At 41.5% G+C, this 12,834-nt stretch overlaps 1 protein-coding gene across 1 annotated transcript in view; it reads right to left on the bottom strand.

Annotated features, from left to right (window-relative positions):
• Positions 1 to 12,834, bottom strand: part of RYR2 (ryanodine receptor 2) — a 543,213-nt gene that overhangs the window by 119,952 nt on the left and 410,427 nt on the right. The window contains exons 57-62 of the mRNA XM_032491926.1: positions 12,105 to 12,182; positions 10,854 to 10,929; positions 6,436 to 6,559; positions 5,858 to 5,973; positions 2,468 to 2,532; positions 51 to 172 (exon numbers count right to left, since the gene is read on the bottom strand). Coding sequence (XP_032347817.1) covers positions 51 to 172; positions 2,468 to 2,532; positions 5,858 to 5,973; positions 6,436 to 6,559; positions 10,854 to 10,929; positions 12,105 to 12,182 — 581 coding nt within the window. The remainder of the gene's footprint in view (positions 1 to 50; positions 173 to 2,467; positions 2,533 to 5,857; positions 5,974 to 6,435; positions 6,560 to 10,853; positions 10,930 to 12,104; positions 12,183 to 12,834) is intronic.

Below are 12,834 nucleotides of genomic sequence, written 5' to 3'. Positions count from 1 at the left end.
ATGCAAAGACACTTCAGTCAAACCAGTCTTTATTTTTTAGAGCCGTTTACCTAGTCACCATTTCTTTCTCTTTGTTTGAAGCATGTCCTCCAGAACAGAGAGGTCTGCTTGCTGCAGATAAGAAGTATAAACGATGGTTTTTGAAATACTGATCAATTAAAGGAAGAACGACCTGAAAGAAAGGAAAAGAAAACAGATCTACACAGTGGAATCTTCCGGGGGATGGGTGAGTGCCGAGTCTTTGGAACAGCAGAGTTCTGGCCACATGCAACAAGTCCCCAACAGCCACAGCCATGCCATCAGCTCCACTCCAGTCTGCCTGCCTCTCAAGTTCCACTCTGCAGTACGTGTGTGTGTGTGTGAGTATGGAAAACACACCTAATTTTCAATGGTTTAGAATTAGTCTCAATACTTTCTCAAAATGAAATGCCCTTAAATTGTCATGTAATGCAGTTTGGTCCCCAGTAGGTTTCAAAATAAGCAATGATGACCATGTACTGAGTCTCCACTACACGTGAGTGACTGACACGGAGTCATTGCACGTGTCTCAGCAACCACTCTGTACGGGAGGCGCCACTGTCCCTGCTTTCTAGGCATGAAACTGAGATGTAAAAAGCAGCGACTGCAAACTCACACTCTGACTGAGCACGAAGTCCCACTGCCCCTTACCTACCTGCAAGAAGTCCTCCTGTCTGGCCTCCTCAAAGCCCACCTCCCAGTTCTGTCCCCTCAGCCTGCTGGCCTTCGGCAAGCTTCTCCTCTCACCCTGTCCACCCACACCACAGGCTTCGCCTGTGCCGTTCCCTCGGTCTGAGGTGCTCTTCCCACGCTCCTCCCGCAGGCCACAGGGCAGTGGCCCTTCATCAGGTCAGCCTTTGCGGCCTGTCAACTGGATAAACTCCCCGTATCCTCTGCTCTCCTTAATACCATTTGCAATTTTCTACTTCATACGAGTGATTTTGAGTTAGTCTCTCTCCCTAAGCATTTGAAGGCACTCAGAGAATACAGAAATAGAGAAAGAAACACTTCCGGGTTTGTTTCCCATTACAGCCCTCTCCTAGCCTCCACCACCACTGCGTCCTGTGTTCGGTTTACCACCGACTGACCAGGGCTTAGGACTTTGTTGGGCCTGGAGCAAGCACTAGATAAATATCTGTTGAATAAATAAATGAAAAGAGTAGTAACAACTGGCATTTCCAGTATTTAGACCCAAGTCTGTCTAAATACATTTTTTTCCCTACAATGTTGGCATAGTATGTTTTTTAACAATAGGAATACACAAAGTTTTAAGTCTCTTCCTAGAAAGTTGTGACATTACTTGAACTTAGTGACTGACATATTAGGTACTCAATAAATACGTGAATGAATGAATCTATAGACAGTAGAAATCAAGCCACAGTAGGCATCTGCAAACAAAGTCACTAGGGGATGCAGTAGGAGAGTATTTTAAACGTGTGACTGCAGGTCATGAGTACAGCACTTCTGATCACTGGCTATCAAAGGAGATTACATCCTAGTAGAACAGATAGCCAGCAATGTGCAGCCCCGGACAAGCTTCAGGTGACCGACACAGGTTCTGGGTGCTGCACAGAGTGGGAAGGAAAGAGAAGTCTCCCTTACAATAAAGGGATTCTGAATTCTGCAAACACAGCAGCCAAATCATAATGGATGGAAATAATATGTCATTTTGCAGATGATCTAAAACCACCAAATGCAAGTACTTTGAAAGGAAACTGACAGAAATCGTTAGGTCTTCAGGTTAACTAAAACATGTTGTAAACAGGAGAGCTTCCCAAAGGCCTTCTGTCCTTGTGGTGGTGAATACCAGGACGCAGCCCGATGCATGACGCAGACCAGGCACACAGCAAACACCGAGGGAGTGAGTGGACCCACCATGCGGACTCCGCAGCTCTCCACCTCCTTCCCTACTGGCTGAACGCACGGCAAATTCCTGATAAATTCTTATTCAATGGGATAAACACTAATCATGGGATATACTCCAAATATTGAACAATTTATCCTCTCTGAGCCTCAGTTTTCCTCTTCTGAGTAGGACTGAGTTTCCACAATGAAGAGTCTATAGTAGAGGTTCTCATAAAGTAGCCATTTATAAATTAACTGGTGCTTTTCTTCTTTAAAAAAGATACACTCATTTCAAATTTTTAAACCATAACAATATTCAAATGTCATGAAACAGATTTCTCTTCTATGTCATATGATAAAGCCAAAAAAGAGAACTTTGAATCAGACTTCACAGAGTATGAAGTCACTGTGAAGTCACTATGAGAAACATTTGAGAAATGAGTTACCCACATGATGCATGCAGTTATCTCCGTGCCACAGAGCGTTTACTCAGAGTGGAACTCACACCTGGAGACAAGCACATCCTGCAAAGGGCAATGGTCTAGAGAGCACATTCTGGGAACAAACACATTGAAGCAAAAACAAGATGGATTGTATACTGTACTTTAGCAAAGAACTTGATTTCTTGCTCATAAGGGAAATGTTCTCCTTTGCTTCTGCTGCCACCATCTGTGGACATGAAGAGTTTTAGGATCACGTTGCACTTCAAAAATCACAAGACATTCACTCACCCCAATGCACCGCTTAGGGCACACCGCTATGCGTGCTATCCCACTAAACTGAACATAAAAACACAGAGGTTAACTTCAGCAGTGTGATTAAAGAAAGATTACAAAATACCCAAATCAAAATAAAAAAGCTCTTGAGACAGCCCACACGTGGCTGTGAGCACAACCGTCCTGTGTAGCTCTGAGATCTGACTGACACGCAGGGGGAAAACTGGCATAAAGCAAAATCCCACCTTCTCCGCAGTCAAATCCCACACCGTCTTTCAGTTAGAAAGGAGCCCACTGGGCTGGGAAAGGTGAGTGTAAGATAAGTAAGCATAATTTTAGATTTGCACACTGGCCTCTAATAAAGACAGTTACTTCTTGGTGTGACTGAAAGTTCAAGCTTTCAGTATTAATAGACCAACGGAAAAATTGCAGGAAGCCAGCGCCTGTGGCAAGAGCAAGGCTCACAACTGTGACACTAGGTTGGAAAATTAACATTCTGCTAAAGAACAGAGAAGTTCAGCGGTGTCAAAAGAGAATTTCCCTAAGCAAAGCACAAACACCTGCATTTTCCCTGTGGCGCAGACAATGAATTCAAGGTTAAGAACTGACTGACCTAATGCGTTTAGCTTAGAAGGCGGCCTTTCTTAGCGCCCTCATGCATACAGAGGAGGTTTCATGCATACAGAAGAGGGAGCAAACCATAATAACCATGAAGAGATGCAGAACAGACTGGAGAGCTAAAAATTTCAGAACTGGATACAAAGTTTTAGAAAAATGTGTAAGCAGAGCTTTCGTATCTTTTAAGAATCAAACTGACTTTTGTTTGAATAAGTTCTACAGCAAACAGAAATAAAAACAACTTGAAATACGCTTTATGAAGCCTCAGATATAAATTTAGGGTAATTTTTAGAGAACTTAGGTAATATTTTATAAATTCAGACAGCGCTCTTCCCATGAATAAGCAGAAGAGAGTAATGGCTTTTGAACTCTGGCACATTTCATTTTTCAACATTTGGGCATTAACCTCTCTCAAGCATCGTCATGCGAAACGCCTGGATCCATCTAAGGGGCTTTCTCGTATACATTCTATCCAGACAGAACTTTGTACCTAGCTAAGGCTGCTAAAATGCTAAAGAATTACGTAGGAAATATCTTTCCCTTCTTTATACATTTTAAGAATAATGCTTATGTGGAAAATGTGAGAACTTTCGGAGAGAATATGGTCTATGATAAAACACAAAAATTATAAAGAGGCGCATGCCTACCTTCACTGTCACCATTAGCCTGCGTCTAAAAATAAATACACTAAAGATGAGCTGTAAAGGCGATAAAGTAAAAGATGAAAGAAGGAGGTGTTGTAGAGGTTTTATTTTTTAGTAACAGTGAAAAATGAAAACTAAAGTAAATGGCGGTTAAACAGCCTCAGCTGTACTTGCTTCTCTAGTTGATGTCAAGTACACCCTTAACTGCCCGTCAAAACCACCTGAAAAACGCACAGGGAACATCAGCAGCTGTTTGGAAAAAACAGCTAATTTTGTTGGGCTCTATATTAATCTAGCCTTCCTTTCTCCCCAGAATTTGTTTGTAAGATCTTCTCTACGCTGTAGAAAGCCAATGTGTGAAGCGGGTGCAAGCTGCCTGTAGTGAGCTTCTCGCCACTCCCTGTGCACCGACACTGTCCCGGGAGGTTTATTCAGAAACTTAAATACAGGGTGATTAAGGCCTAACCACATTTTCCCCTTCAAAGTTGTGTCTCTGCCATCCAAACAAAGGTTAAAGAAAAATGTTTTTCTTTTCCTTGTTCCCTTCTCCAAATGATCACTTTTTCCCTCTTCTCCTCTCTCTTGCCAAAAAGAAGGCTGAACCCCAGAGTTGCTATGCATTCAGATACTTACAATGGGGATTTGAAATTTCAATATTTAACTTTGTACATAAAAGCTTCAAAAACTCACCAGGGCCTCATTCTTCTTTTTTGTTCAAATTCCATTCGGACTAATTTGGCTACAAGTCAGGATGACTACCATATTTTTAAAAAAATATTGTGGGATGAGTTACAAAGAGACTGCATATGATAAATTAGTTTGTATCATTGGCCTTTGTGGAAAAGACAGTTAAGAAGAGAGTAAAAACACAGCATTTGGACTGTAGATAAAGGGGCAGGTTGAAAGAGGGAGGTTTAAGAGCACGACACTCAACTAGAAAATCGTTAACATATTTGGGATACGAGGGGCCAAGAACAGGCAAATACAAGAGCTTGAATTTCCATAAACTTTAATCTGATGCTGCGCTGAAAACTATAAATCCGAAGAAAACTGCAGCACAAAGAGCCTTGGCTGGGATGGGGAGGGGGGGGGCGGGAGTTGCTGCTGATGTGTTGCTAAGGGACCTAGGACTATGGGCCCTGAGGGAAGGGGCTGAAAGCAGAAAGCATGAAGGTTAAAAAACAAAAAACAAAACCAGAAACAGAACCTCCAAGTGGAAAAGAAAGGAAGAAGCTCACCACCTGCGGAGCACACTGGTTTTCAAAAAGGATCAAACTCTCTTTCAAAAAGGATCAAAGTTTACATCTGAACACCAACCAGTGGCTGCAAGGTGACTTGACAGGAAGGTGAGGAATTAACAACTTGAATTTTAATTCAGAGATGCTGAGGACAATTACAAAGTAAGAGAAGTGAGAGGAGGCTGCTTTGATGATCTGTTCTGAATCTAAGGCTTGAAATAAAGAGTCCTTTTTGTACTTGATTGGCGCTGAGCCGCCGGGGATGAGGTCTTCCCTTTGACCCTAAGAGGACAATAAAGTATTCCGCACTGCAGACACTCCAATACAAATGTGTGTCCCTACACAGACTAACCTCAAGGCCTTTACAGTGTCTAGAAATCTGGGAAACCACAGAGTTTGAGTTTAGGTTTTTTTGTCTGTTTGTTTTGTTTTTAAGAGCAGAGCAATTAATTTCATAAGGAAAGATTTAACTGTACCTTAAATGTTGATGTCCATCCAATGTCTCTTTCAAAATGAAAAAAATCAATGCCAATAAACATTTTAAGGAGAAAAAAGTTATGTTAGATTTTCTTTTAGAGTTCTAAAAATCTACTCATCCTTAAAAATGAGTCTGCCTCTTGACTTCCATACTGAAGTCAGCACTGGGACGACAGAGAGGGTGCACACCGTGTGGGGACACAACATAAGCGGCCCCGGGTCTATGCTGTTCTATACCCTGAGGCTGTACGTGTCAAGAATCACAAAACTGGGCTGTCAGCCATAGCACTATGGCACCTACCGAACTCCAGGATATACTGATGGGCCTCATCCACATAGCGAATGAGCTGCTGAAGGAAACTATAGGCAAATCGTTTCTCAATAGAAGGTGTGTCCAATTCCAGGTCCTTGAAGCCTCTAGAACAGCAAAAATGAAAAATGGAAACCAACGTCTACAAAGACTATGGGAAGTCTTGTTGAATATCTGTATATGGAGGTGTATTTAACATTTTATATACAGCAATATAAATACAGATAAATTTGGAAGGCTAGATATTCTTGTTGCTAAAAACAAAAACGAGATTTAATTTTTAAGGAACACTTTGCATCTGACATAAAACTGTGCTAAGTAACTCACTATGCAATAAGATGTGTGTTTAGAAAAGCAGTGAGTCATTTTTGCCTAGGGAGTTTCCTGAGTGATGGACGGGGGCTTAGCATAAGGAGTGTAAGGAACTCAGTCGTGTATTCTGAACATACTAAACAGTAGCTCTAAGACTTAAAACAGATGAGTGAGTGCACTCGCAGCATTACATCTGACAGGATGTTTAAATATTCAGGCTCATAACAGAACGTGTACCTGGAGCAGGTGTGCCTTACCTGGACACAGCATACCCGCTGATCTGCAGGAACTTGAGGATGTCCTGTGCTTTCTCCCTGTCCTTGGCTTTCTCTTTGGCTGTCAGTGTGTCATAGGGAACCAGCAGTGGATGATTTCCACCTCCTAAGAGGACGTCAAGACGAAAATACAGCATAGCAATTACAAAGTTAAATTAGAAATTTAATTTAGTAATTAGAAACTTAAAGAATGATCTGAAATGAGAAACGGCTGCATGTAGAATAGGACCGCGCTGCAGAACTTCTGGTTCCTCTAATCAGACACAGAGCACAGAGGACGCTTCCCTCTCTAGTGAGTTTACTGCTCCAGTTAATCTAGGAAACCTGTTCAAAGACTGTGTACATGCCTTTCAAGAGGCAATTAAAACGTGAACATACAAGCGTTTGTAACATTGAGTGCCAATGACTCTGCTATCACACAAGAAAGGAACCCAGCACAGAGTGTAAATCGGCACTGAAACACGCACAGCTGGATCTAATAAAATTATAAGGCATGTTTCACGCAACATGCTTCATTTTTCTACCCCACAGAGAGAAGAGAAAAAAATGTCTTAAGTCTGGAAGTTTTACTGTGTCTAACAGATCACAGAGTACTCTGTAGTCACATTATTTCTAAATACACAAAACTCATACTCAGGCTGCCAAATTTTTTAATCAATCAAGTACATGCATTACTTTTATTAGATATTTGACAGAGTTCTATTTTGTCTTCTTTAAGAGTTAGTTCTCTTAAATATCTAATAGAAGTAACATATGTACTTAATTGATTTAAAAATCTGGCAAGAATCTAGGTTTCTAGTAAGAAGTATTTAAAATATGCTTTAGATTTAAAAATTATAGAAAGTATTTAGATTTTTAAAAACTAATAAAGATAAAAGCATTTATAAAATAATAAATTTTGTAAAAGCTTTTATAAAAATTATAAAAATTTCCAAAAAAAATGCACTGGTAATTCCAGATATAAAGATCTGATACAAAGAATCCTATTAAAGCGGCAGCAAAATGAATAGCTTGGTAGGCCCCAAATTTAGAGTTTATAAAACATGCACAGGAATATATTTCACATGGGATGCTGAAATTCCCTGAAATAAAACTACTAAGGGAACTCTAGAAAAAAAAAAATGGAAAATAACTGTTTTGTTTGAATTATTATGACAGCATAGACCCTGTTAAATCCATGTCCAACGGGGTTAAGCCACGGGCTCCCAAAACAATCATAAACGTTGAATCCGGCCTGCATAGGGAGTAAGCAAACAAAAAGACAAAGGAGAAAATGCCATGTTTTCCTAGTGCTTGCCTTGACTGAGTGCCATCTACAGAGATGCAATCAGGCACTGAATCTCACGGCCGTTAGGTGACACTATTCCATCACAAACACACAGGGACAGTCAGGAGCTCCCACACCGACAGGGCACCCTGAGGAGCCATCAGTTATTTTTGATACAAAAACACAATTAGAACAGAACACAACTGTCAGTATAACCCAACTGCCAGAAGGTAATACTAATAGTCTGTGAGCTGCAAGGAGGACAGAGACTATATTACTAAATCCGCTGGGAATAAAGCTGACTTTTTTCATAATCACAGGTATAATTTAACAGCATAGTTCATGAAAAAAAATTATAAAACACATAATCACCTTGCAATCATTACCCATTTTGAATTCCACTATGGCGTTTAGTCCTAGAGAAACGGGCAACTAAATTTGTAACCCACGATGATTCGGGGTCAGACACTAATAGGTAAAGGGCGGCGGGGAGAGTGAGAAAGAGACAGAGAGAGGATAAAGTCTAAACTTCAAAAATCCTAAGAACGCAAAGTACCCTCTGAGTTTAAAGCCCTTCTGAACAAGACAGGTGGGCACCTGGAAGTCAGCCAGCAGACTGGAAAAAGATGTCCTTAGCTGTGCCACCTAACAGCAGGGTGACGACCTTGATCTCAACCCTCACCTAGCTCATTTATAATCTGATTGCGGATGACATACGCATGGGAGGGCGGTAAGGAGCCAACCCAACCTGAGAGGAGATGAATTTGCAGTAATTCCTGGGATGCTTGCTGCCTCAAATGTACAGCTCTGCCTTGTGAATTCACTCATGCAAAAGGGTCAAACTGCTGGATACCAGAACCATCCTAGGCTTCATGACAGATCATCACAGCCTAAAGTACGTGGTGTGATCACGGGAAAAATGGACAAAAGGACGGCTAGGTCTTCACATCCCTCACTCACCGGGGAGCATGGGTAATATTTTCTGGACTTTCACTCCTCTATTCTATTAATGATATACTCCTTAAACTGCCTGATTTCCCCCAAGCTCTTCCAGATTCCTAAAGCGGATGGACAGGGCATGGGAGGGCAGACAACCTGGGAGAGCAGAGGAGGAGATTTTCTCCAGACGTTTCTAAAGCAGAGACATCTTCTGCACACAGATGTCGGGGTGACAGAAGAGCCTGGAGGGGCTGGAGCCTAAGTGGGCAGCCTTAGCAGGATGCTCTTGTCTGTCGAGGCGTCAGAGTGGCTCAAGGGCTCTAAGTTGTGTCCTTTTCCTGCTCCCCGGCTTCTCTCCTGCCATTCTCATCTCTCCCCTCCCACCACACACAACCCCCACCAGTACCAAGACATGCGGTAGGCGGCAGGTACCTCCCACACTCCCACCCAGATCGTTTTTGGAAGCAGGAACAGAGACGTAAGGACATAAGGTGGCTGCCAAAGCCTTCAGGGAGAGAACACAGGGGAGAAAAGACACCTGTGGTTTCTGTCCTGAAACCGTCCACCGTCTCCAGCCTGTCTCTGACTCCAAGACTCATTTCTCTCCTCTGCTGGTCCCAGTAATGTAAAAGCCGAGATTCAGGGTTGTATATTTCAACACCTTCCTTAGGGGCCAGCTGTTTTAGTGCCAAACAACTCAGTCTCTCATTTCACCACCTCACTGTTCAGCCTGCTGCGACTGTGCTGTCCCCCCACGATGAACATGCTATGAACTTGGACCAACGCAAGCCGGATGCAGGGGTGTGGATGCCGCATTGACGAGCCATGTGCTTTACTGGAAACTCTGACTGCAGGTCACCTAAAGGCTGGCCCAGAAATTAAAGAATAATGATGATTTTCTAGCACACTTATTTACAAGAGAAGTAGTAGGGTAACTGCTTCTTACCTTTAATTTTACCCAAACCACAGTGCCTAAAACATACTTGGAGGAAAAGAACAGGATTTCCTCATGCAGTCTGCTCACGTAACCAACAGTGACTGTCTACTAACCACGCGGACAATGCCCCTTCGACAACGTCACTAAGCAAAGAACCTACGACTCCATGACTCAGCTACCCACCCACCCTCCCACCCATGCATCCATCCGTCAGCTGGCCAAACAATTGATCACTCATTTCCCAAACGTTTATGGAATGTGTCTAGAAAAACAGGCCTAGCCCTGAGCCAAATTCAGGAATAGGCAGTCTTGGTACATGGAACCCCCTCTGTTTCTGTGACCAGTTCTAATTTGTGTTACTCTGTTTCCTAGTGCTTGCTGTCTGGTACCATCCTCCAACACTACAGCTATTCCTTTCATTATGAAATATCCCCACCCTTCAAAATTACCTCCCTCTACATTCTTACCTGTATCAATAAGTAAGAAAGAGAGAGCTTCCTGGTGTCCAGAACCGTACAATAAGGATGACAAAATTAATAGGATCTGTGGCCCTGAACTCGTTACATTCTAATGGGGGGAAAGAAACCCACATAGGAAGTACTAACTAAAGAGCGCCCACACTCTCACACACACACACACGCGCACACACACTATAAACAACATGTGTATAAACTAATGCTGAATACGTAACAACGGAGATCATCAGTACAGGATGCATTAAATTGAAGAAACTATGCAAACATGTATTTATATTCATAAAAATACTTTTCTTAATAAATTAAGAAAAGATTTAAGAAATGACTAAGAATATTAGGTCATTTTAGTATTAAAAACAGCAGAAAAGAGCAAGCAAAAGCATGTAAGAGACAATAACATAATTGGACTAAATAATAAAACAAAGCGCCTGGGGCCTGAGATTGAAGGAAATGAGTAAGAGAAGTATTTCAGCAGGGCTGGAAATCAGTGAGGGAGGGTCCAGGTAATGAACAGGACACCTCAGGTACGAGGAAAAGAAGTACAGACACCTACACGCTACAATGGGCAAGAGGGCGCCATCAAGATCCTGAGGCATGAGGAAATATACACCAGCAGTCAGGAAACTGGACTTTCCACCCTGAGACCCGTCACAGCCATAGCTGAACCGCTCCAAGAACGGCAGGAAGAGGTCTCACGCTAAAAAGACCACTGTATCCTCAGCATGTATTCATGTTGTCAAACTTGTGCTGTTTTTTAATGAAGATTTTTAGAAAATCTTACCTTTGGCCTCCAGCTCCAGCTTCTTTTTCTTTGCCCATATATTATGGTAGTTTTCAGCCATCATTTCTGCCATCGCCTTAAATTAACAAAATATGTAGCAACTGAGTAACTTTAAAAGGATACTAGAAAAGGATAACTTCATTTTCCAACAGACTAACATCAAAACATGCTTGAAAAGAATAAATCTGAGTGTTAGTGCTAAAATACATCAGAAGATCACTAAACACAGCTACTTCTTATTTGGAATCTGAATTTCAGGGGGTTCTAATGATTTGTGAAATTACAGAGTAGTAAACAGCAGGGGTGATTTCATGGGAATGGTCATTGTTTACAATGTGTAAAGACACATATTTTACTGATTTAATAATTAAACTTCAAATCAGCTATGGATTTTGAAAATATTTTTATTCACAAGTTCTTATTTTAGTTTCCAAAGCTTTAAAGGATGACATAATCCTTACTGAACAATGAATGCAAAGAACACCAGAGGAATAGGCTACACCAAGGTCTGCCCCAAACAAGGTGAGGAGCCTGGGAGGAGACCTCACCAATGCTTGTGGCCTTTGGATTTTGATAGGAGTGTCTTTAAGATTCCTTTCACTGGTGACTTTCAAGTTTACTGTGTCATTTTAATACATTCATCCCAGAGCAATGACAAAGGGCAAGCCACACAGTTTAATAACCCACAGATTGTTATCTTCATATACTTAGTTCTCTTGGAACAATATACTAACACTGCCAGTGTCACAGTCTGCTTTTTCTACTGACCCACTGACTCATGTTCCATGCCAATACGTTTTATCCTTCACTCAAGTCAGTTTCAAAGTGGGCTCCTTCGTGACAAAGGGGAATGGATAAAACTAGGGCTGGAGGAAGCAAAATGCCATTGGTTTCCCTGGATAGACAACTTAAAATACATCTTATTTAAGGAGTCATTAAGGTGATCCAGGCAGAGCATAACAAGTTACTGGTCCAGCCTCTTCTCACATACAGATACTTGATCACATGGGGACTTTTACACAGGTATGATCTTTAAAGAAAATGTTATTTGGAGGAAACACCCCAGAAAAAGTTCTATCACCTTTCACAGAATTAAGGGACTAGGGTTCATAGTCTGTAAATTCCATGGACCCTTTATAGGGTCACCACATTCAAACAATTCATGCTGTTACATCTATGCAGGGAAGTGTTACAGCATAATTTTTTTTTAATGAAATTTGCCGAATATTTTTAAAAGTTAAAAGTACTTACATGTAGATCTCGAGATAGTGTAACATTGCTCATGTCAATGGCTCGGGGGCTGTACCCATGGGCGGCATCCACAGAAACCTAAATAATTTGTGGGAAAAAAAGCATCTCATTACACAACCCAGTGGAGAGGGATTCAAGAAATACTCTGGAAATATAAGCCATACTTCCAAATGTAACATTTCTTTAGATAAGACTGGCAAGTAGCTACACAGACTGATTTGCAAGCACATCTAGCAGATTAAATTGTATTTGGGCATCTGACAATTATTTATGATTGACTAACACATCCCAATATCTTAGGGCTTGCCAATCCTGAAAGCTAATGATCAGAATTCAACAAATTATGCAGTGAGTCCACGATTCCGAAATATTAGCTTAGTCAAAGGATAACTGAATTCTTGAGTTTCTTACAAATTCTAATTGGCTGCAATGAAATTTACTTCTCCTCACACAAACAGTAGTTAATCTAAGAGGTCGGTATTTATAAACGTCTTTAAGAGCCAAACAGTAAGATAAAATATAACCAACTTCTTATCTTTAAGAGCACATCATAGAGTACTCAGTGATTTACAATGACAGCCTCGATAACCAGAGGGCTTCCTTAGCATGTCAACTTCGGCATTTCAAGAATGCAACCTGTCTTCCCACAACTGTGAGAAGGATTCACTTACTGTCCGGAGCTCTGACCTCGCTTCTCCCGTGGCTTAGTACGTGAAAGTGTACGACAGAA

The sequence above is a fragment of the Camelus ferus genome, chromosome 11 (genome assembly GCF_009834535.1).
Source record: "Camelus ferus isolate YT-003-E chromosome 11, BCGSAC_Cfer_1.0, whole genome shotgun sequence".
Lineage (NCBI taxonomy): Eukaryota > Metazoa > Chordata > Mammalia > Artiodactyla > Camelidae > Camelus > Camelus ferus.
The sequence above is the reverse complement of the archived record's forward strand: the minus strand, read 5'-3'. Positions and strand labels throughout refer to the sequence as shown.